The following is a 22,486-nucleotide window of genomic DNA, read 5'->3' as shown; positions in this document are numbered from 1 at the left end:
AGTTTAGCCCAAGGTTACCTGTACACGGACTCGGTCTTTCACATGCATTGATCGCACAGCATGTCTCAAAATCAAATGTGGCTCTTGCTATATTTTCAGCTCAAAATTAAAACCCTGTGTGCTAGCCCTGTGTGCCAAAACGGTGTTTGCTACTGCTTGTTCTTTTAATTTTGGTCGGCGTAATACTTGCTCAAGTAAAACCACCTTTCAGTTTTTTTTCTTATTTACAGTATAGTAACATTTACATCCTCCGCTAGAGAGAGTCCTGAGTCCCAAGTGGGTATATTGGCAACAGGGTGAACACGTGGGTCCTGCTGGACAGGTAAGCCCTTACTGACATGTGAGTTGTAATCTTCCTTACAGGAAACACAAGCAGAGGTTGCTTCCAGAGGCAGACCCTGCAGCTGCTGCTGCTGTTGTTGCTGTTGTTGTTGTTGTTGCTGGAATGCATAACTCACATTCCCACAAGGAAAATGCTGCAGCCGGAAAAGAGGCACATCCAACGTATTGGCGAGGAGGGAAGAAGGTTCTAGTACAACAGCAGAGGCCTGCGGTCTGGAAGTTGGGATGGTGGCAGAAGAACTGCCGCTGGCATGGAAACCAGAATCCTCCCTTTCCGCTGGTTTGTTGTCAGTCAAAGTGTTGCTGTTCTGCACCATCGGCTTTTCTGTGAACCAAGACCCGTACGTCGGGTTCCAGAGGTTGGTGGGCTTTTTCCGGGAGCCTCTGCCTTGCGGTAAAGCAGAAGAGTTGTTTATTTGTGAGTATGTCTTGTTGACGTGAGAGCCCTCCTCAGCCGGCCCTCCAGTATGTACAACGGCAGAATCTTTTGGGCCAAATTTGACCCGGTGTTCACCTAGGCAGAGGCTGGTTGGACGCTCGGGTGCCGGGGAGGGATCAGTGGGAGCGCCTTCACTCTCTGCTTCTTGTGCTGGTGATACTAACAGGGGCGCCAATCCGTCAGGGTCATCTGGGCGCATCGGAACATTTCCTTCTTCTTCTGCTGGAGGCCCGTATTCTACAGGCAAAGACGTGTTTATGACATCAGGATCCTGGAGGAAAAAGTGCAAATAATATGTTGTTAGTGACCAGATCACAGGTCATATGGAAAACCTGCCCACTGAAATGCACCTTCCCGAAGCACACTCCATTAAATAAATGGAGCTCTTAACATTTGCACAATTGAACCCTGCATTCCAAAATTAGGAAGAACTAAAGTTAGCTGTGTTCATTAATATTCACTCCTGCGAGGCTTCAGAAATTACAAGTGCCTTTGGCATAGTACCCCAGTGTAAAACATCACCTTCAGAAAGGAAACTAAGTTCTAAAATATTAATCAATATTCATATAACTTGGGGCGGCACGATAGCACAGTGGTTAGCACTGCTGCCTCACAGCGCCAGCGACAAGTTCGATTCCCGGCTTGGGTCACTGTCTGTGTGGAGTTTGCACATTCTCCTCGTGTCTGTGTGGGTTTCCTCCGGGTGCTCCGGTTTCTCTCACAGTCCAAAGATGTGCGGGTTAGCCATGCTAAATTGCCCCTTAGTGTCAAGGGGACTAGCTAGGGTAAATGCATGCGGTTGCAGGGATAGGGCCTGTGTGGGATTGTGGTCGGTGCAGACTCGATGGGCTGAATGGCCTCCTCCTGCATTGTAGGATTCTATGATTGTATGATCGGCGTCTGTAATTTTCTTTCTGTTTGTCATATGTCTTATTTTCTGCTTCCTAATGGATTACCTCAAGAATTTCAACTCACTGGATCCCAATTTCCCTTTTACTGAACATCAGTGGCCCCAAAAGTGGCCAGAATTCTCCCACCTCACCTGCAGCTGGGATTCTCCGGTCCCCCGGCACTGAATGGAGATTTGACTGGGTGCCAAATTCTCCATTCTCGCTGGCAGCGGGGTGTGCAATACTGGAGAAGGGTTGAATTCTCTCACTGGGTGAATCCTGGTCACCAGCAGGAGCTGGGCAGAGATAAGGGCCTGCTCCACACAAATGCACGTGCAAGCTCAGCAGACGTGCAACAATAGACGTTAAAAATAAATAGCATGCACGGAGGCAGGAATGAGAGCGGATCGATCATCTTGTCATTCAGGTTCATGTTCACAATTGATCAGATTTCCTTAACCTCCCTCCTGTTTTGGTGTCAGATCATTCCCCTACTGTACTCCCTTTATTCCTCAAGTCATATTTAACTTGTGGTTTGATTGATGTATGATAAGCTTTACCTTTGTCATCTTGGTTCAAAGAAGGAACCTCTGTGTCCACTCCCCAAGATTTCTACCCCCTGCTCCTTCAAGAAGGGTGTGGCTTTCTACTGGTTATGGCACTTAAATAACAAAACCAGTAGCAATTAGTTCAAATTCCCATCAGTGCAACTTAAGAGTGTGAACTCACCAGCAAATCACAACCAAAATGGTTGGGGTTGAATTTAAACCTATCTGGTATAAGGCCTCTATGTCTCTCCAGTTGCACACTAATGCCCAAGGGGAACCTAAAAGCCTGGACAGGCGGCTTTGTCCACGCTTCAAGAACGCTAAAAGTTGCTCCACTTAATAATTTCAGAATACTCTTGAATTTTGTCCTTTTAGAGAATGGGAAAAGATTAATTAACTCTCATCACTTCTTTATGATTTCAGAGTCGTGCTGATTTTCTCCCAATCCTTTTGTGCCTCTGTACTGTGATCTCATCTGATTGTCGGTAACAATTTCCTGGAATTCTTTTCAGTGCACTGGAGCCATTGATAATTGCCCTCTGTTTCCCCTTTGTCTGGCTAATTCATAATCTAATTTATATTTATAACTTCATCTTCATATCATGAGCTTCCATTTCTGCCTCCTGTAGGGTCCTTCACTAAACACTTTTGGAAGTCACGATTTATTAGATTCAGCCTATTATCTTCAAAGAATTCCAGTCACATTTTCTTAGAGACACCAAGCTCTCTGTAATCCGAGATAAATGTAACCTTGCCGGAGATTTATCAAGTATATTTGCAAAGGTTACCTGTGTACAATAATCGATTCGTTCCAATATTGTTGCAAAGTTCGGTCTGTCTTCTGGCTGATGTTGCCAACATTGAGTCATTATTCGATACCTGAAATATTAAAAATGTAAAGATATCTGGCATCTATTCATATTTGCACAATTGCTACTTAATGTATTTTTCCTTCCCTTTATCTTTCTTTCGACCTTGGTGATGTCCTCCATTGTAGGGTTTGATTTTTTTTTAAACTATGGCCGGGATTCTCCGATCTCGTTCGTCCTGATACCGCTGACAGCGAGAACGGAGAATTTGGTGCTCAGCCAAAACTCCATTCACTGCAGCGGGACTGGAGAATCCCAGCAATGGGTGAGGTCGGGAAATTCCGGCCTATGTGTTTCAATGAACTACACTTAACTGTTGAAGTGAGCCTATTCAGTCTGAAGTGTCAACAGCAAATACCCTAACAAACTTCACCTAAAGTAAAACTGTTTTGTTCAAGCTTGTAATGTGGGGCATCATTGTTTATTTATTAGTGTTACAAGTAGGCTTACATTAACACTGCAATGAAGTTACTGTGAAAATCCCCTCGTCGCCACACTCCGGCGCCTGTTCGGGGACACTGAGAGAGAATTTAGCATGGCCAATGCACTTAACCAGCACGTCTTTCGGGCTGTAGGAGGAAACCGGAGCACCCGGAGGAAACCCACTAAGACACAGGGAGAATGTTCAGACTTCACACAGACAGTGACCCAAGCTGGGAATCGAACCTGGGTCTCTGGCGCTGTGAAGCAGCAGTGCTAACCACAGTGCTACCCCTACAAAGAAAAGTACATCACAGGGACAGGCCCTTCGGCCCACCAAGCCTGCGCCGATCACATTGTCCCATCTAGACCAACCGCCTATATCCCTCTATTCCCTGCCTGTTCACTTGTCTATCCAGATAAGCCTTAAATGTCGCTAATGTGTCTGCCTCAATCACCTCACTTGGCAATGCATTCCAGGCCCCCACCACCCTTTGTGTAAAAAACCTCCCTTGCACATCTCCACTGAATCTTTCCCCCTTTACCTTGAACTTGTGCCCTTTTGTAATTGTCATTTCTGCTCTGGGAAAAAGCTTCCAACTGTTCGCCTCATCTATGCCCTTCATAATTTTATAAACTTCTATCAGGTCGCCCCTCAGCCTCCGTCTTCCCAGGGAGAACAATCCCAGTTTATTCAATCTCTCCTCATAACTGATACCCTCCATACCAGGCAACATCCTGGTAAACCTTTTCTGTACTCTCTCCAAAGCCCCCACGTCCTTCTGGTAGTGTGGCGACCAGAATTGGACACAGTATTCCAAATGTGGCCGAACCAACGTTTTATATAACTGTAACATAATTTGCCAACTTTTATACTCGATGCCCCGTCTGATGAAGGCAGAGCATGCCATATGCTTTCTTCACCACCTTTTCCACCTGTGCTGCCACTTTTAAGGATATGTGGACATGAACCCCCAGATCTCTCTGTGTGTCTATGCTGCTGATGGATCTGCCATTTATTTTATAGCTCCCACCTGAATTGGATCTACCAAAATTCATCATCTCGTATTTGTCCTCATTAAATTCCATCTGCCATTTCTCCGCCCAATTTTCCAGCCTATCTATATCCTGCTGTATTCTCTGACAATCTTCATCACTATCCGCAACTCCGCTAATCTTAGCAACATCCGCAAACTTGCTAATCAGACTAGCTACGTTTTCTTACAAGTCATGAATATATATTACAAACAACAGAGGTCCCGGCACTGATCCCTGTGGAACACCTTAGTTACAGACCTCCATTCAGAAAAACACCCTTCCACCGCTACCCTCTGTCTTCTATGGCCAAGATGTGGAGATGCCGGCGTTGGACTAGGGTGAACATGGTAAGAGTTTTAACAACACCAGGTTAAAGTCCAACAGGTTTATTTGGTAGCAAATACCATTAGCTTTCAGAGCGCTGTTCCTTCGTCAGATGGAGTGGAAATGTGCTCTCAAACAGGGCACAGAGGCACAAAATCAAGTTACAGAATACTGATTAGATTGCGAATCCCTACAGCCAACCAGATCTTAAAGATACAGACAATGTGGGTGGAGGGAGCATTAAACAAAGGTTAAAGAGATGTGTATTGTCTCCAGACAGGCCAGCCCGCAAGTCCAGGAGGCAAGCTGTGGGGGTTACTCCTCCACCCACATTGTCTGTACCTTTAAGACCTGGTTGGCTGTAGGGATTCGCATTCTAATCAATATTCTGTAACTTGATTTTGTGTCTCTGTGCCCTGTTTGAGAGCACATTTCCACTCCATCTGATGAAGGAGCAGCGCTCCGAAAGCTAATGGTATTTGCTACCAAATAAACCTGTTGGACTTTAACCTGGTGTTGTTAAAACTCTTTCTATGGCCAAGCCAGTTCTGAATCCATTTAGCTAGTTCACCCTGATTTAACCTTTTGCACCAGCCTGCCATGAGGGACCTTGTCAAATGCTTTACTAAAATCCATGTAGACAACAGCAACGGCCCTTCCCTCGTCAATCATTTTTGTCACCTCCTCAAAAACTCTATCAAATTTGTGAGACATGACCTCCCTGGTACAAAACCATGCTGTCTGTCGCTAATAAGACCATTCAGTCCCAAATGTGTATAGATCCTATCCCTAAGAATCTTCTCCAACTAATTCACTGACGTCAAGCTCACTGACCTATAATTACCCGGGTTATCCTTGTTACCCTTCTTAAATAATGGGACAACATTGGCTATCCTCCAATCCTCTGGGACCTCACCTGTGGCCAATGAGGAAACAAAGATCTCTGTTAGAGACCCAGCAATTTCCTCTCTTGTCTCCCTCAGTCATCTGGGATAGATGTCATCTGGCCCTGGGGATCTGTCTACCTTAATGCTTCCTCCCTCGTAATGATGACTTGCTCTAGGGGGTTACATATCCCTCCGAGACACCATCAATCAACGTGTCCCTCTCCTTTGTGAACACCGATGCAAAGTGCTCATTAAGGATTTCACCCACTTCCTTTGGTTCTACATATAATTTCCTCCCTTTGTCCTTGAGTGGGCCAAGTCTTTCTCTAGCTATCCTCTTGTTCCTAATATATGTATAAAATGCCTTGGGATTCTCCTTAATCCTGCCTGCCAAGGACATTTCGTGACTGCTTTTGGCCCTCCTAACTCCCTGTTTGAGCACTTCCCTACTTTCTCTGTATTCTTCAAGTGCTTCGTCTGTTTTTAGTTGCCCAGACCTGACGTAAGTACCCTTTTCTTTTTGACTAGGTTAAATCACACTGGATCAAGGGTGACAGGCAATTTCCCTGGTTATCCACGGTTCCTCTTATGTCCTTTCGGCAGTGTTTCCTGATGTAACATTGTGGGCTGATTTGTGGGAACAGTTATAGCTGTTTCCCAGTTTCTTGTTAAAACGCTCTGAGGGAGGGTCATCCAAACATTGGCTCTATTCTCTCTCCCCAAGACGCTGTCACACCTGCTGGGATTTTCCAGCATTTTCTGTTTTTGTTCCTTTTCAAAAGGCATTTTCTGTTGGGCTGTCCGAGAAGCTGTGATGGATTTACTGGGCACACATTATGGGAGAGAATCTCCCGTTACCGCATTGGTGGAAATCACAGTCATTCCAGTTCACCAGCGCTGAAGAGACAGAACTGAAGCCACGAGTCCGCCCTCTCTGTCTAGCCCCAATCCTGCCCTTGTCAAATGTTGGAGTTGGGAAAAGGTGACAGCCTGACATTAAACTGGCTTCAGCGTGGCTACTGACATGCTACAGACGAGAGGACAATGCTGTTGCTTCAAAGTTAGATCCGTGGACACAAACACAGCCACACTTTGACATGTTAATTATGCATTTCATTTTCAAACAGTTCCCAATATAACCACCACAGGAAAAAATACATAAATCAGCTTGCAAATTCCCCTTAATTACAGAGACACGGGGAATGTAAAACGTGGTCTATCTGCGCACCATTGGACCTGTCAATGCTGTGGTGTGATCAGGAGTCGTGGACCTGATTATCAAGCTGCAGCTCAGAGCTTCTAATTACTACTCCCTTATTCTCACGTGACAACTCGAGATAAAAATAAAACATTACTTAATCTTTGTAGATAAAGCAAAAGTAATTTCAGCTTTCTCATGTGTTTGTTTAAGTTGAACTGGGCTTCAGACATTTAAATGTTGCATGTAAATTCCTGTCAGGTGAAAAATGTGCCAATTTAGTCCTGTTAGCATCGCTGCCTCACAGTGCCAGGGACCCGGGTTCGATTCCCGGCTTGGGTCACTGTCTGTGTGGAGTTTGCACGTTCTCCCCGTGTCTGCATGGGTTTCCTCCGGTTTCCCCCCACAGTCCAAAAAATGTGCTGGTTAGGTGCATTGGCCATGCTAAATTCTCCCTCAGTGTATCCGCACAGGCACCGGAGTGTGACGACTAGGGGAATTTCACAGTAACTTCATTGCAGTGTTAATGTAAGCCTACTTGTGACACTAATAAACAAATAAACATAGAATCATCGAATCCCTACATTGCAGAAGGAGGCCGTTCGGCCCATCGAGTCTCCACCGACAACAATACCACCCAGACCCTATCCCCATAACACCACATGTTTACCCTAGCCAATCCTCCTGACTCTAAAGGACAATTTAGCATGACCAATCAACCTAACCCGGACTGTGGGAGGAAACTGGAACACCCAGAGGAAACCCATGCAGACACGGGGAGAATGTGCAAACTCCACACAGACAGTGACCCAAGGCCGGAATTGAACCCGGGTCCCTGGTGCTGTGAGGCAACAGTGCTAACCATGGTTGCATGCCATGTTTTAATGCCTTCCCTGTCCTAGCTATCTAATCAATACTGTTAAACTTAAATCAGGTCAGATGCTTAGCTTTTAATTCCTTTTAATCACTGAGGCAAGGGGCAGGAATTTCCCCAGGGATCAGGGTCAGGACTGTATGGGAAACAGCGATTTTCACCAATTTGACCAATTAGTCACCAGAGAGCGAGCTCAACATCCACACCTAAGCACAGCGAGCAGGCTCTCAAAGCTCAAGGGTCAACCGGAATCCATCCGTCACTAAAGAAGAAATGTGTCTTTCCGAGTAAGGGGGAGAGGGCAGCTCCAGATAGAAGCACCATCTCACCAATAAGTTAAAAAAATCCCCTCAGCAGCCAGGCCACCATTGAGTAGGAAGAGCTCCTTCACAGGGTGGTCTGCCGTCCCAGCTGTGACTAGGCAGGCAGGGAGGGCCTCAAAGTCTGCCTGGAGTGACCCACAGGCCTGACTATCACCAGGCAGCCTGTGCTCTGCCATGATGTGGAGATGCCGGTGTTGGACTGGGGTAAACACAGTAACAGTTTTAACAACACCAGGTTAAAGTCCAACAGGTTTATTTGGTAGCAAATACCATTAAAAGCTAATGGTATTTGCTACCAAATAAACCTGTTGGACTTTAACCTGGTGTTGTTAAAACTGTTACTGAAAATTCCAGTCAACCTCTGGCAATAGGCCTCAATCGGCCTTTAATTGTCATTGAACCCTTCCCTGTCCTAGCTATCTAATTAATACTTGTAAACTTAAATCAGGTTAGATGTTTAGCTTTTAATTTGTTTTAATTACTGAACCCCGCTCTTTAATCCCATCCTGGGATTGGCAAATGGCTCGGGAACAGAACGGAACCGGCAAACCAACAAGTCAGCTTGAATTTTCATGTCTTCTCACTTCCATGCTAGCCCGCACTGGCGGCTACCCTGTTGTGGGCGATTAGAACTACTTTATATTTAGACATCACCCTTTTATCGTGTTGTGCTGGCAACTCCTTTGCATTGCGCCTTTTCAAGGCGCGTGCAACCCTGCTCCAATATAAATCAACTGTGAGGTGCTACATTAGTCACTTAAATCTAATAAACTAGGTCATCTCAATCCCAGTTATTTTCTTACCAATCAAGGAGGGCCCATTATACAAATGAAACGATTTAGCCATAGATCTCTGTTGTACCCAGCTGTCAGTATGTGGATTATTGCAATGAAATCTCAGTAACACCAAGGGAAGAGGCAAAGATCAAACTAATGTAGAGACTGAAGCAACAGGACGATTTAATTTGTCCAGATAAAACCTAGAGTGGAACAGAGGCAAAACAGTTTGACAAGGATTTACGTACACAGGACCAGGGCAGTTTTTGGGTGGGTCCATTCGGCCACCACTCGTGACAAACTCCAGCACCTCTTGGTTACTCTTACTGGGATAGGGCATATACCCAAGTGAAAAGATCTCCCATAGCAACACTCCGAAGGACCTGCAAAGAAACAGCAAAACTCAGTTTAAGGTTACGCCATCCTTCAGAATTCCTCCATTTTGATCACATTCTGCCTTACACCCTGACCCCGTTCCTCTTCTCAATGTCTATTGAGACTATGCTCCACCAGCACTTGGGAAGCCACATAGCCGAGCAATCGGCTCCCATGTCTCTGCCAGGGAGTGTACAAGAGCAGTCTAATGCCATCAGTCTCTGATTTTCCCAACCTGTCTGCCCTCACATCTGGCTTCTGCCAGGTAAAATGCCACTATAGTAATTCAAGACAGAATTAAAAAAGACATGGTAACTAAGAAATAGAGCAGATCGGTTTAAATTACTGATCCCACTGCTACTTTTAAAACACACACTTTGATATGTAGCACGCTAAGTTCACTGTCCAGAAACCACCAATTGAAAATCAAAATTGAAAAGATGTAGGGCTAAGGGGGTAGGGCCTGGGTGGGATTGTGGTCGGTGCAGACTCGATGGGCCAAATGGCCTCTTTCTGCACTGTAGGGTTTCTATGTTTCTAAAAGTATTGTTCTTGCCACTTAACCTGTTTCCTCTTTATGTGTTTGTGGGGCTTGGTGAATTCTTACGGTGAATTTTTTGTGCTGATCTAGGTGATGACTGTCTGTGCTGGGGAATGAGTTTCCCACCATCACCATTAACAAACAAATCGACTGTGCCAGTGTGATTTTATTTCTGCTACCCACACGAGCTATCCATTAGGGCCTTCTCAACCTTTATGTTTGACTTTAAAGCTCTCCTGGCCCTAGCCCCTCCTATCTCTGTAACCTACGTGAGCCATACAAACAATTCCCACAACTCTCTGCCTCGCCCCTTGAGCATTCCCTGGCTTTTCACCTCAACATCAACCATCATGATTTTTGCTGTCTTAATTCCCACCCTCTGCAATCCCAATCCTTTAAAAACCTCTGTATACTTCCCTTCTTCCCTTCAGCTTCCATTCTCTTCCTGGCTCCGTGAAGCCCACTGGAATACATTACAAAAGCACCATTAAAAAATTTATTTCTGATTGTATCACACCTTGGTATAACTCCTGCTCTGCCCAAGACCGCAAGGAACTACAAAAGGTCGTGAATTAAGCCCAGTCTATCACGCAAACCAGCCTCCCATCCATTGACTCTGCCTACACTTCCCACTGCCTCGGCAAAGCAGCCAGCATAATCAAGGACCCCAAGCACACCGGACATTCTCCCTTCCACCTTCTTCCATTGGGAAAAAGATACAAAGGTCTGAGGTCACGTACCAACCGACTCAAGAACAGCTTCTTCCCTGCAGCTGTCAGACTTTTGAATGGCCCTACTTCGCATTAAGTTGATCTTTCTCTACACCCTAGCTATGACTGCACTCTCTCCTTTCCTTCTCTATGAAAGGTATGCTTTGTTTGTATAGTGTGCAAGAAACAATACTTTTCACTGTATAACAATACATGTGACAAAAATAAATCAAATAAAAAAATATTTTTTTCTAAGTTAAATGCATTAGGTAAAGTGTTTATCTCATTGATTGAGATCACCAAATTGAGACCCGAATCGGTGTGGGGTGATGTGGAACTGCTTGCTAAGGACAGGCTGAGAGTTCTGAAATTCAGTTTGTGCAGATGGAATTTTAACCAGAGATTCTGGAGGTGAAAGGACTGTGTTTAATTCGCAATGGACCTCCATCTTATAGAAACTGTGGGAGTAATCTTCATTTCCTTCTCTTTGTTGTTCTATGATTGTGCTGTCAGTGCAGTACGACTGGTCAACTCTGCAAACCTGATGTAAGCTGTCTCAATGGTTACGCTCACCCTTCTCCTTTTCTCTTAGGAAACACGGGCACACAAGCGCACATACCAGGTGTCTGTTTTTGAAGTAAATATTCCTTCCATGAAGGCTTCCGGTGGCATCCATTTTACTGGGAGCATGGCACGACCTCCCTTTCTGTAATAACTGGCCCTGTGGAGTCAAACAGCAAATGAATATGATCTGACAGCCTGATTGTTGTCCAAGGCAGTGATCTAATAATATAATGGAGTGGTAGTTCAGCAGATCAGCCAGCAGATGTAGTTATCTCGGCTATTTTCTCAGCCATTAAAGCCAGTTAAAACAGCCAGCATCATGTATTTTCTTGCTTCTGAGGGTTATTTTGCAGGCAAAACTTAACATGTTCTGTACTTTATAGCATAGTGCGGCTCTTAAAAAAGGATTAATATTTAAGCCTTGGTTTACATGTCATTTCAGTGGTCGCACCCCTGCCTCTGAGCCAGAAGTTCCAAGTTCGAGTCCCACTCAAGGACTTGATGGCCAAGGAAGGTGCGTTCACAATACGGTCAAACAGGTTGAGTGTCAACTTGTAAATCCTTCCAACACGCCAATGGCTGGCGGTAAGAGCAGGAAAGACTCATGGCCAGCCACCCTTGATGTAGAGTGGTACCCGTCACGCTACAAGTCCCTGGTGACAGACAAGCGACCTGTTCTGGGAATTACTAGCTGGGGAAACATACAAGAGTCTGCCTTAGTGCACCACTAGGTGCGGGAAGAGAATTGGAATTACATGTAAACCACCAGATGTTTTCAGGTAACTTGTAGTTTAAAGAGGAATTGACGCACTACTGTATTAAAATACATTACCATACCACTTGTGTGTAACATGACCCTGGCAATGACTGATGCAACTCTTCTCTCCCAGAGCAGAAGTAGTTTTCATAGAATCATAGAATCCCTACTGTGCAGAAGGAGACCGTTCGGCCCATCGAGTCTGCACTGAGCACAATCCCACCCAGGCCCTATTCCCACAATCCCACACATTTATCCTGCCAATCCCCTGACACTAGGGTCAATTTAGCATGGCCAATCAACCTGCACATTTTTGGACTGTGGGAAGAAACCGGAGCACCCGGAGGAAACCCATGCAGACACGGGGAGAATGTGCAAACTCCACACAGACAGAGGCCGGAATTGAACACGTTGTGATGCAGCAGTGGTAACCACTGTGCCACAGTGCCGCCCCTATTTTGATAAATACTTCTTCCTTTACTTTAAAAGCATTACTTTAACAGTACACAAGACAGAACCATAGAATCCCTACAGTGCAGCAAGAGGTAATAGTCGGCGGGTGGAATTCTCCAGCCGTGCTGGTCTAAAAGCCAGAAATTCCCACCCGACTGTCAATAGGGTTTCACATTGTCCACGACCTGCCTGCTAAAATTCCAGTGGCGAGCGGGATGGGAGAATTCCAGCCTGCATCGACTCTCTGAAAGACACTAAGGGGCAATTTAAAATGGCTAATCCACCTAACCTACACATCTTTGGACACCAAAGGGCAATTTAGTATGGCCAATCCACCTAACCTGCACATCTATGCACACTAAGGGGCAATTTAGCATGGCCAATCCATCTAACCTGCACATCTTTGGACACTAAGGGGCAATTTAGCATGGCCAATCCATCTAACCTGCACATCTTTGGACACTAAGGGGCAGTTTGGTATGGCCAATCCATCTAACCCACACATCTTTGGACTGTGTTGGAAGTACAAAACATTCTAATTTTGCCATTTCACGTTTGGGTAACAGTGGCAGTGTTAAGTCAGCTATTTACAAAGGGTTAGTAACTCTGCTTGAACAGTAGACTGAGGAACTTCTAACAACCATTAACATTTGTACGCTGGAATCCACATCACCGTCTTGAAGCCTGTATGTATGAAATGTCTGCTGCAGCTAGTGAAATCTAATGGGTATGGAACTCTGTTGTGTATCAGCTATGACAAAATAGAAAACCATTCTCCCAAAAGGGATGTAATGGTTGGATATTTTACACAAACGTAAAAACAATGAACCTATCAATTAAGCTGAACAAATTAGGCAATGATAAATGATTGTTTTACATAATCAATTGCTCAAAGTGATTGGGTTAAAATAAAATATATTAGACGAGGTTTCCCTTCATTCACCAATGTTAACAACAATATTAACTTGAATATAAAGTGGAAAAACCTTCATTAATATTAATAAATGGAAGAAAATGTACTCCACTGCTACACAAACAATTCCAGTGGTTTCTATGGCGCTGCCTCTCAGTTTTGGATTGTTTCAATGGCTGGGTTTTTCTGACCCCCACCCCAGCAGTGGATGTGGTGAGCCATTGGCTGCTGGCGGGAGTTACCAGTCCCGCCGTCGTCTACGGGTCTTTGCATGGCTTGCCCGTCCCACCATTGGGGGAATCCGTGCCAGAGGTTGACTTTGGCGGGGTCGGAAGACCCCACTGGCTGGAGGGACTGGAAAGTCCAACCCAATGTGTCACTGGCATGCTTCCTGGTTTATGAGGATCAACACTACAGGATAGTGCATTTAGCTCCTGATACATTAGCGTTCTTTTGGTGTAAGTCAATGTCCGAATTAAAGATGACGCTTGGCCTGTGGGAGGCTTGTGAGGTTTGATATAATCAGAAGCAGCAACAGGTGAATAAATTGGAAAGTTTGGCTAATGGAATTCAATATTGACATTCACAAAGAAAAAAATAAATACAGATGAGGAGTTAAATACAAAATTCATCCAGGAAAAAGTGGATAATTGACTCCACCTGTCATAGTGGTATATAAGACAAATGACATTTTTTCACTGTATAGCATCTGGACTAGAAAACAGACCACAACATGATACTGAAACTATACAGGCTAATAGTTCAGCCCTGTCTGCATCACTGTATGTAATTCTGGCTTATACTATAGCAAAGAAAAGATGGCACTGGAGAAGAATGATGCCTGAATTGTAAATGGGGACTACAGAAGCTGAGCTTCTGTATACATACAACCTTCTTAAGGGGATCTTATTGAGATATTCAAGATGCTTCAGTGTATCCTCACGTTGAGCTCTGAAAATTGTTTCTCATGCCCCTGGGAGAAAAGTGAGCAGACACAGAATGAAGCACAGAATAAGGAAAGTGAGCGGCCATTTCACGCAGGATGGATGTATGGAGACTACTCACCAGGGAACCAATCAAGTTTGATAACCTCAGTAATTTTTAGTGAGATTTCGCTTGGAATTTAATGAGAAAATCAATTGAGGCAAATAGGAGACTGTTTATCCTGTTTTGGAATTCTGAGGCCAGGCAAACACTGAGATGGTCTGCATTATGACCCAGTGTATAAAGGGGCGGAATTCTCCGACCTCACCTGGGGCTGGGATTCTCCGGTCCCGCTGCAGTGAATGGAGATTTGGCTGAGCACCAAGTTCTCCGTTCTCACTGGCAGCAGTGGTGGGGTGAACGAGATTGGAGAATTGCGGCCAAAAAGTCTAAAGTTTTGAAAGATAATGTGCAATGAAACAGGTAGAAGTGAGAGTGAAGATTTATCTCTTTGTAATCATTGAGATAATGTGATAACGTGTACAAATTCATCACCTCTTTCATTGTTAGGAGCAGTGTGGTTATTATCAAATGGATTTACCCTGTGCTCCTTGGGAAGTTCAAATTGATGAGGAACTAGGTGAGAAATGGAGTCAGCAGTTACATATCTATATTAAAAATCCTGCGTAGCATTTTCTGCTCCTGCCCACCTTGGGACTGGAAATTTCTGCTCGAGGTCAACGGATCCTTTGCTTGTCTGTTAAGTTCTCCTTCCTGCCTGACAATGATTCCCATGGCGGACAGGACTGGAAGACTGAGGCCCATTGTATCTGCACACAGGTTTTGTCCACATAATGCGAGGCAGAGTTTTGTTGCAGCAGCAGGTGTCCTGATAAAGGGATTGGAAGTGATTGGACCTTCTGCTCAGAGGTGGGCCACACACACATAATCACACAGCGACCAGCCAATTGGACATGGACTATGGAATTCTACCACCCCGCCATGGAATCGGAGTGGGCGAGGGGCAGACAACAGAAACGTCCATCGACCTCGGGCGAGAATTTCCGGTCTCGCTCGAGCGAGGCTGTAAAATCCCGCCCTTAAGATTGAGGGGCCTGGCCAATTGTGCGATGGGGCTGGACATCAGCCTCATATGGCTGAAGATCCAGGTGCCATATTTACGAGGCACATAGACAGACACATGCTTCCTTCTGCCTGTCTGGACGGAGGGCACTCACTGACCTGGGGCTGCTGCCATCCTCTACCCACCCATGGATCCCAATCACCTGCTGTTACCCATTCATGAGTGGATACCATGTCTCGGCACAGAGTGGCCCCACCATCTAGCAATGTCTCTCCTCCTCTAATCTGTCGGGAATGAGGGGAGATCATGTTTCCCAGCAATGGCATCAGGGGCAGATGGGTCTGATCAAGGCAGCCTGGATGGAGATTTCAGCGAACAATAGGAGTTGACCTCCTCAACCTGGTTTCCAGCTACCTCTTGCTGCCTGAGCTCCCCCACTCTGACACTAGAACTGTAAGCCACCATTCTGCACCCTCTCACAGTCACCTTCCCTCTCAGTTTTTGGCTTGCTTTGGGTGACACACAAGCCACCCACATCACCCTCGATCAACTGTCTGTCAACCTAGAGCTGCCCCCTTCACCATCGAATTTCCCCCGGCACCTTGGACATGCCCCTCCCCACACCCAACCCCCAGTCACCCTCAACCTACCAACTTTCATCCTCAACCCTTCCCCATCAATCCTGACCTGCCCCCGGTTACCCTCGACTCTCTCAACCTCACTGTTGACCTTCCCTCAATCACCCTTGTGATCTCCTCTCTTTTGCGCTTGGGATTTTTGCTGTGTCACCCAGCTCTCTCCCCCCATCCTCCACAATCTTTCTTAGACACCCCACCTTCATCCGACCTCAATCCTGGGACAACCATTCTTCTTCTTCCGCCAGAGGGTGGTGAGTCTGTGAAATTCATGGCCACATAAAGCTGTGGAGGCCAGGTCACTGAGTGTATTTAAGACAGAGATAGATTGATAGGTAAGGGGATCAAAGGTTACGGGGAAAAGGCAGGAGAATGGGATTGAGAAACATATCAGCCATGATATGTTTAGGTGAATGGCTTAGGTGAATTGCAGTAAGAAGTCTCACAACACCAGGTTAAAGACCTGTTGTGAGACTTCTTACTGTGCTTACCCCAGTCCAATGCCGGCATCTCCACATTTAGATGAATTGGCCATGCTAAATTGACCCTAATGTCAGGGGAATTAGCAGGGTGAATATATGGGGTTGCGGGAATAAGGCCTGGGTGGGATTGTGGTCGGTGCAGACTCGATGGGCCGAATGGCCTAATTCTGCTCCTATATTTTATGGTCATGCCCCGACTTCCGTGAACAGCCACGACCTGAACTCAATGCAACATCTCAGTGTCCCCTCTCCTGGTTCAACAAAGCTCCGCATACAAAAGCTCCAAGTCTACCAGGAAGACAACCTTGTTTGCTGCAAGTCACTTTTAACCAGACATGACTCTGAAGCCACGTGTTTCTTGTTGACTCTCGACTTCATCTCAACGACCCAATTTCAACCGGCGAGCATGTGTGTTAACGGGTATACATGACATGGCATTAAAATTGCAGCTTGCCATCGGAAACCACAATCTCCCTTTAATCCACCGCCAACCTTCATCCCACTGTCTGGGAGCTGACATTTCACCAGCCGCCCACCTCATTTCCTGCTCCCGGCATCATCATTAGATTCTCGTTGTGATGTTTTCATCGCAGTTTTTTTTTTGCCTTTATTTCCCATTGTAAATTTCCATGTCCAAATATATAATGGAAACTTCCTGTACAAACTTGTTCTGCTGTAATTAAATTCTCCTGCTAGTGGCAGTGTTGCTGTGTGTCTGTTTTCTGATTCCCAGCTTCTCAATCTGTATTGTACTGCAAAACCCTGCGCTGCAATCCCAGACAGTGGGATGAAGGTTGGCGGTGGATTAAAGGGAGATTGTGTCCTCTTCCACGTTTCCGAAAGGATGACATTTTGCTATTTTTAACTAAAATATCAATTAAAAGGACTTAATGAATAATTTTAAAATCGGGACTGGATTATATCTGCGCACCATGGTCCAATTATCTATACCTTCCAACACAGCTTTATCTGGGAGATCTGTTTAGGCACCTTGGCCGAAATTTTACCAACCCGCTCGCCAGCGGGAATCGGAGCAGGCGAGGGGTGGAACATGGAAAGGTCCGTTGACCTTGGGCGGGATTTTATGGTTTCGGAACGAGCGAGGCCATAAAATTCTGCATGTGTAATATCACAGGATATTGACCACCAGAAACTGGGTAACACTGAGGTTACGGTGTTACTCTCGTTTAAATAATCAGAATGATAACAGGAATTTTAACTCACATCTTCACTTGCCTGATCCTATACTTAAGATTGATAAAGCCCCATTATAGCTGTAGATCATTTTCCATTACATTCAGATACATTTTCTGCTTGTGGAATAAGAAAAAGCAGATTAAATCGTTCAAATAGGTTTGATAACTGAGGTTATCAGTGTACAGTCAAATTCAAATGGCTTGGGCGGCACGGTGGCACAGTGGTTAGCACTGCTGCCTCATAGCGCCAGGGACCCGGGTTCAATTCCGGCCTTGGGTCACTGTCTGTATGGAGTCTATGTAGGTTTCCTCCGGGTGCTCCGGTTTCCTCCCACACGCCAAAGATAAGAACATAAGAACATAAGAAATAGGAGCAGGAGTAGGCCATCTAGCCCCTCGAGCCTGCCCCGCCATTCAATAAGATCATGGCTGATCTGAAGTGGATCAGTTCCACTTACCCGCCTGATCCCTATAACCCCTAATTCCCTTACCGATCAAGATGTGCAGGTTAGGTTGAGTGGCCATGCTAAATTGCCTCTTTCGTGTCAGAGGCATTAGCAGGGTAAATACGTGGGGGTACAGGGATAGGGCCTGTGTGGGATTGTTGTCGGTACAGGCTTGATGGGCTGAATAGCCTCCCTCTGCACTGTAAGGATTCTATGAACTCTGTGCTTTGTTTGAGTCCTTTAGCTTCACTTTAACAGAGCTTTTAATTTAAATCCTGATTAAATATTGTAAATGTCTGTATTTTCTTAATTTACCTGTATATATCACGAGCCATTCCAAAATCTCCAATCTTGGCCACTCTTCCCGTACCTTTGAAAGTAAGCAAGCAATTCCTCGCAGCGATATCCCTGTCAATAAATAGAACGTGGAGAGGTAAATTCTCCCTCTGATTTTCTCATCTCCTCACCTCTTTTCCTGAAGGAGTTAATACATACTGGACAAGGGTTCCATTGTCCCAGCAACCGTCTGTCCCGGCGATCATTCTTAGTGTATGATTCTTCATCGTGTGTGTTAATGAATGATTTGACTGAGAGAGCAACATAGACACACTCGATCCCTTCCTCACCTGATATCCAAACACATTACACTTTCAGGAGGGATCAGTATTAGATGCTAATTTTGTTGCAGGAACCCTGGCTGACTTTTCGTTCCCTGTGATGACGTCAGTCAGGCTGAGGTTGGCCTGCGAGAGTATGAACTCCCTGATTGAGTCCTCACCTGGTGCAGAAGGAGGCGTGAAAGGAGGAGGACCTCCTCGTGAACCTGCTCCTGGGCCTGGCAAGGCATTCCATCGACAGATCCAGGCAGCGGGCGATCGAGGGGGTCGTCCAACCCAACTGTCTGCTCCTCTACCGCGGCTACATTTGTGGCCGGGTGTCCCTGGAGAGGGAGCATGTGGTGTCCGAGACACAGTTGATGCCTTCCATGCCTGCTGGGCACCGCAGGGACTGTGGTATATTATTGACCCCTTTAATTACATTTTAATTTGATGTTTTAAGTTTCCTTTCCACTTTGTTTTTTGTTTCGGGCGGTTCCCCTTCTTTTAGGGAGGTGCCCTTTTTGAGTTGTCCCTAAGTTAAGTTGATTTTGTTTATTTGGTTGCACACAAAAAGATGTCCCTGATTGAATCCTAATTGATGATCCAATCAGGGAGCCTCATGTTCCCTATTTAAAGCAGGTGTGTCAGTCTCTCAGCCTGCTGAAGCAGGGAGCCACACAGGGAGCACTCTGCTGTGCTGTATGTCTTGTAAATCTATTGCATTCCCTAACCCAGGGGTGCCAGGATCAATGGCCGAACTGCCACTTTGCCCGAGATCCTCTCAATGAGTATCAGTCACAGGCTTAAATGAGACTTTCTAATTTGCATGTTTAATAATACAGCAATCAGCGTCTTCACTTTGCGAGAGTGAAAATATAAATTTAATCCACACACACACACAGTAACATTGTTACATTATTAGAAATTGTCAACAAAAGGCTGAAGGTGAGGAGGGGAGGTTTAAATCTAAGAATTCCAACTCTGAGGTGAAAAGTGTGCCTGCAGCAGATTGTTCAACAGGCTTGAGTGAAAGCTGGCAGAGTGGCGTAAAAAGTTTTTAAAGTTAATTTATTAGTATCACAAGTAGGTTTGCACTAATACTGCAATGGCGGCACGGCAGCATAGTGGTTCGAACTGCTGCCTCACTGCGCCAGGGACCCGGGTCCAATTCCCGGCTTGGGTCACTGTCTGTGTGGAGTTTGCACATTCTCCCCGTGTCTGCGTGGGTTTCCTCCGGGTGCTCTGGTTTCCTCCCACAGTCCAAAGGTGTGCTGGTTAGGTGAATTGGCCATGCTAAATTCTCCCTCAGTGTACCCGAATAGGCACCAGAGTGTGGCAACTCGGGGAATTTCACAGTAACTTCATTGCAGTGTGAATGTAAGCCTACTTGTGACTAATAGATAAACTTTAAGCTTTTATGAAGTTATTGTGAAAATCCACTAGTCGCCACATTCCGGCGCCTGTTCGGGTACACTGAGGGAGAATTTAGCATGGCCAATGCACCTAACCAGCACGTCTTTCAGACTGTGGGAGGAAACCAGGGCACCTGGAGGAAATCCATGCAGACACAGGGAGAATGTGGAAACTCCACACAGACAGTGACCCAAGCCGAGAATCGACCCCGGGTCCTTGGCGCTGTGAGGCAGCAGTGCTAACCACTGTGCCACCGTGCTGTCAGTAAATGGAAACTGTGCTGTATAAATGTGTATATGTCAGGTATATTGAAGTACATATGAGGCCAGGAGTCTGTCCAATTATGGTCCAACTGGATATGACATGAAAACAAGATTGGCAGGTCTGACCTTTGGTCTTGCCTTCTGTTTAATCATCAGATGATGATTAGCCTCTACATGGGAAGTGGCTAATTGTACACAGACCATTGTCAGCATTTACAGTGTTGTGGATATCTCATTTTTTTACAGCTCTTTACATTACTCAGTGAGTACATATTATGTACTCAAACATTGAAACTCTGCCTGGGGAAAATATTTTGAACCAATAAAGTAAGCCAAAGTCAAGAATGATTGGTTTGGGATGTAATCCTTAAAATATCAGTCTTATCAATTAAGGCAGGTGTCTGCACTGTAATTAAACATTTGCACGTTTCCACCTTAAGATAGGAAAGCAGCTATTGCGATAAGAGTTTTTGCTGTAACAGCTGACTTGGGAATTTGTCAACTTCTTTCCGCGTGCCGGACTTAATAGAACTCGCACCTAAGTCAACATTTTAAGCTCCAATCAGAATTGCAGCATATGATCTGTGCTGAGCCTCCACAATGTGTTGTTCGAACTACAATAATGTGAATGAGATCTTTAACTGAGGCAGCACCGTGAGAGGAGGGCAGAGGAACAATGCCAGGGGAGAGGAACAGTGCCCGGGGAGAGGAACACGCCAGGGGAGAGGAACAACGCCAGGGGAGAAGAACAACGCTAGGGGAGAGGAACAGTGCCGGGGAGAGGAACAACGCCAGGGGAGAGGAACAACACCAGGGGAGAGGAACAACACCAGGGGAGAGGAACAGCGCCAGGGGAGAGAAATAGTGCCAGGGGAGAGGAACAGTGCCAGGGGAGAGGAACAACGCCAGGGGAGAGGAACAGTGCCCAGGGAGAGGAACAACGCCAGGGGAGAGGAACAACGCCAGGGGAGAGGAACAGTGCCCAGGGAGAGGAACAGTGCCAGGGGAGAGGAACAACGTCAGGGGAGAGGAACAGTGCCCAGGGAGAGGAACAATGCCAGGGGAGAGAAACAGTGCCAGGGGAGAGGAACAGTGCCCAGGGAGAGGAACAATGCCAGGGGAGAGAAACAGTGCCAGGGGAGAGGAACAGTGCCAAGGGAGAGGAACAGTGCCCAGGGAAAGGAACAGTGCCAGGGGAGAGGAACAACGCCAGGGGAGAGGAACAACGCCAGGGGAGAGGAACAACGCCAGGGGAGAGGAACAACGCCAGGGGAGAGGAACAACGCCAGGGGAGAGGAACAGTGCCAGGGGAGAGGAACAGTGCCAAAGGAGAGGAACAGTGCCAGGGGAGAGGAACAACGCCAGGAGAGAGGAACAACACCAGGGGAGAGCAACAATGCCAGGGGAGAGGAATAGTGCCAGGGGAGAGGAACAGTGCCGGGGAGAGGAACAATGCCAGGGGAGAGGACCAGTGCCTGGGGAGAGGAACAGTGTCTGGGGAGAGGAGCGACGCCAGGAGCGAGGAACAACACCAGGGGAGAGGAACAACACCAGGGGAGAGGAACAACACCAGGGGAGAGGAACAGTGCCAGGGGAGAGGAGCAGCGCCCCGGGAGAGGAGCAGCACCCGGGGAGAGTAACAGTGCCTGGGGAGAGGAGCTGCACAAGCGACTCACTTGGGGATATGTGTGGTACTATGGACGGGGATATCAGGGAGTAATGCAGGGAGAGGATCAGGTTTGGGGAATTCTGCAGTCAGAGCAGTATAATCAGAGTGCGCCGATTACTCAGTCAGAGCAGTATAATCAGAGTGCGCCGATTACTCAGTCAGAGCAGTATAATCAGAGTGCGCCGAGTGAATGAAGCACCAACAAGGACTCTCTCAGGAAGAGGTGAACCAATGGGGGCCTTACATTAGTAAGTAATAAAGGCAATTCCATGTAAAATGAGCAATTCAATGTGATGAATCTTACTGTACAGGATGGTATTTAATGTTTCCACTTCATGCTGATGGTACTAACTGACTGCTCAGAGATAATTGATTAGAATTGCAAATCTATCTGATCATTCCTCCCATTATCTTTCTATTATCTGTATTAAGCTGTTGTTGTTAAATTGGTCAAACAATAAAACTTAAAATTGTAAATCTCTGTGACTAGCTGATTTGATTTTAGCTTAAAAAACAGGAGTCTGATTTCTGTTT

General features: G+C 46.0%; 1 protein-coding gene across 1 annotated transcript in view; it reads right to left on the bottom strand.

The window, feature by feature from the left end:
* Positions 1 to 224: 224 nt before the first annotated feature.
* Positions 225 to 22,486, bottom strand: part of LOC144504903 (ALK tyrosine kinase receptor-like) — a 304,540-nt gene continuing 282,278 nt past the window's right edge. The window contains 5 exon segments of the mRNA XM_078230651.1: positions 225 to 1,052; positions 3,008 to 3,098; positions 9,177 to 9,311; positions 11,174 to 11,275; positions 18,324 to 18,467. Of these exon segments, the coding sequence (XP_078086777.1) occupies positions 225 to 1,052; positions 3,008 to 3,098; positions 9,177 to 9,311; positions 11,174 to 11,275; positions 18,324 to 18,467 (1,300 nt within the window).

Source organism: Mustelus asterias, chromosome 15, assembly GCF_964213995.1.
Source record: "Mustelus asterias chromosome 15, sMusAst1.hap1.1, whole genome shotgun sequence".
Taxonomy (NCBI): domain Eukaryota; kingdom Metazoa; phylum Chordata; class Chondrichthyes; order Carcharhiniformes; family Triakidae; genus Mustelus; species Mustelus asterias.
This window is presented reverse-complemented; position numbering and strand designations above follow the sequence as displayed.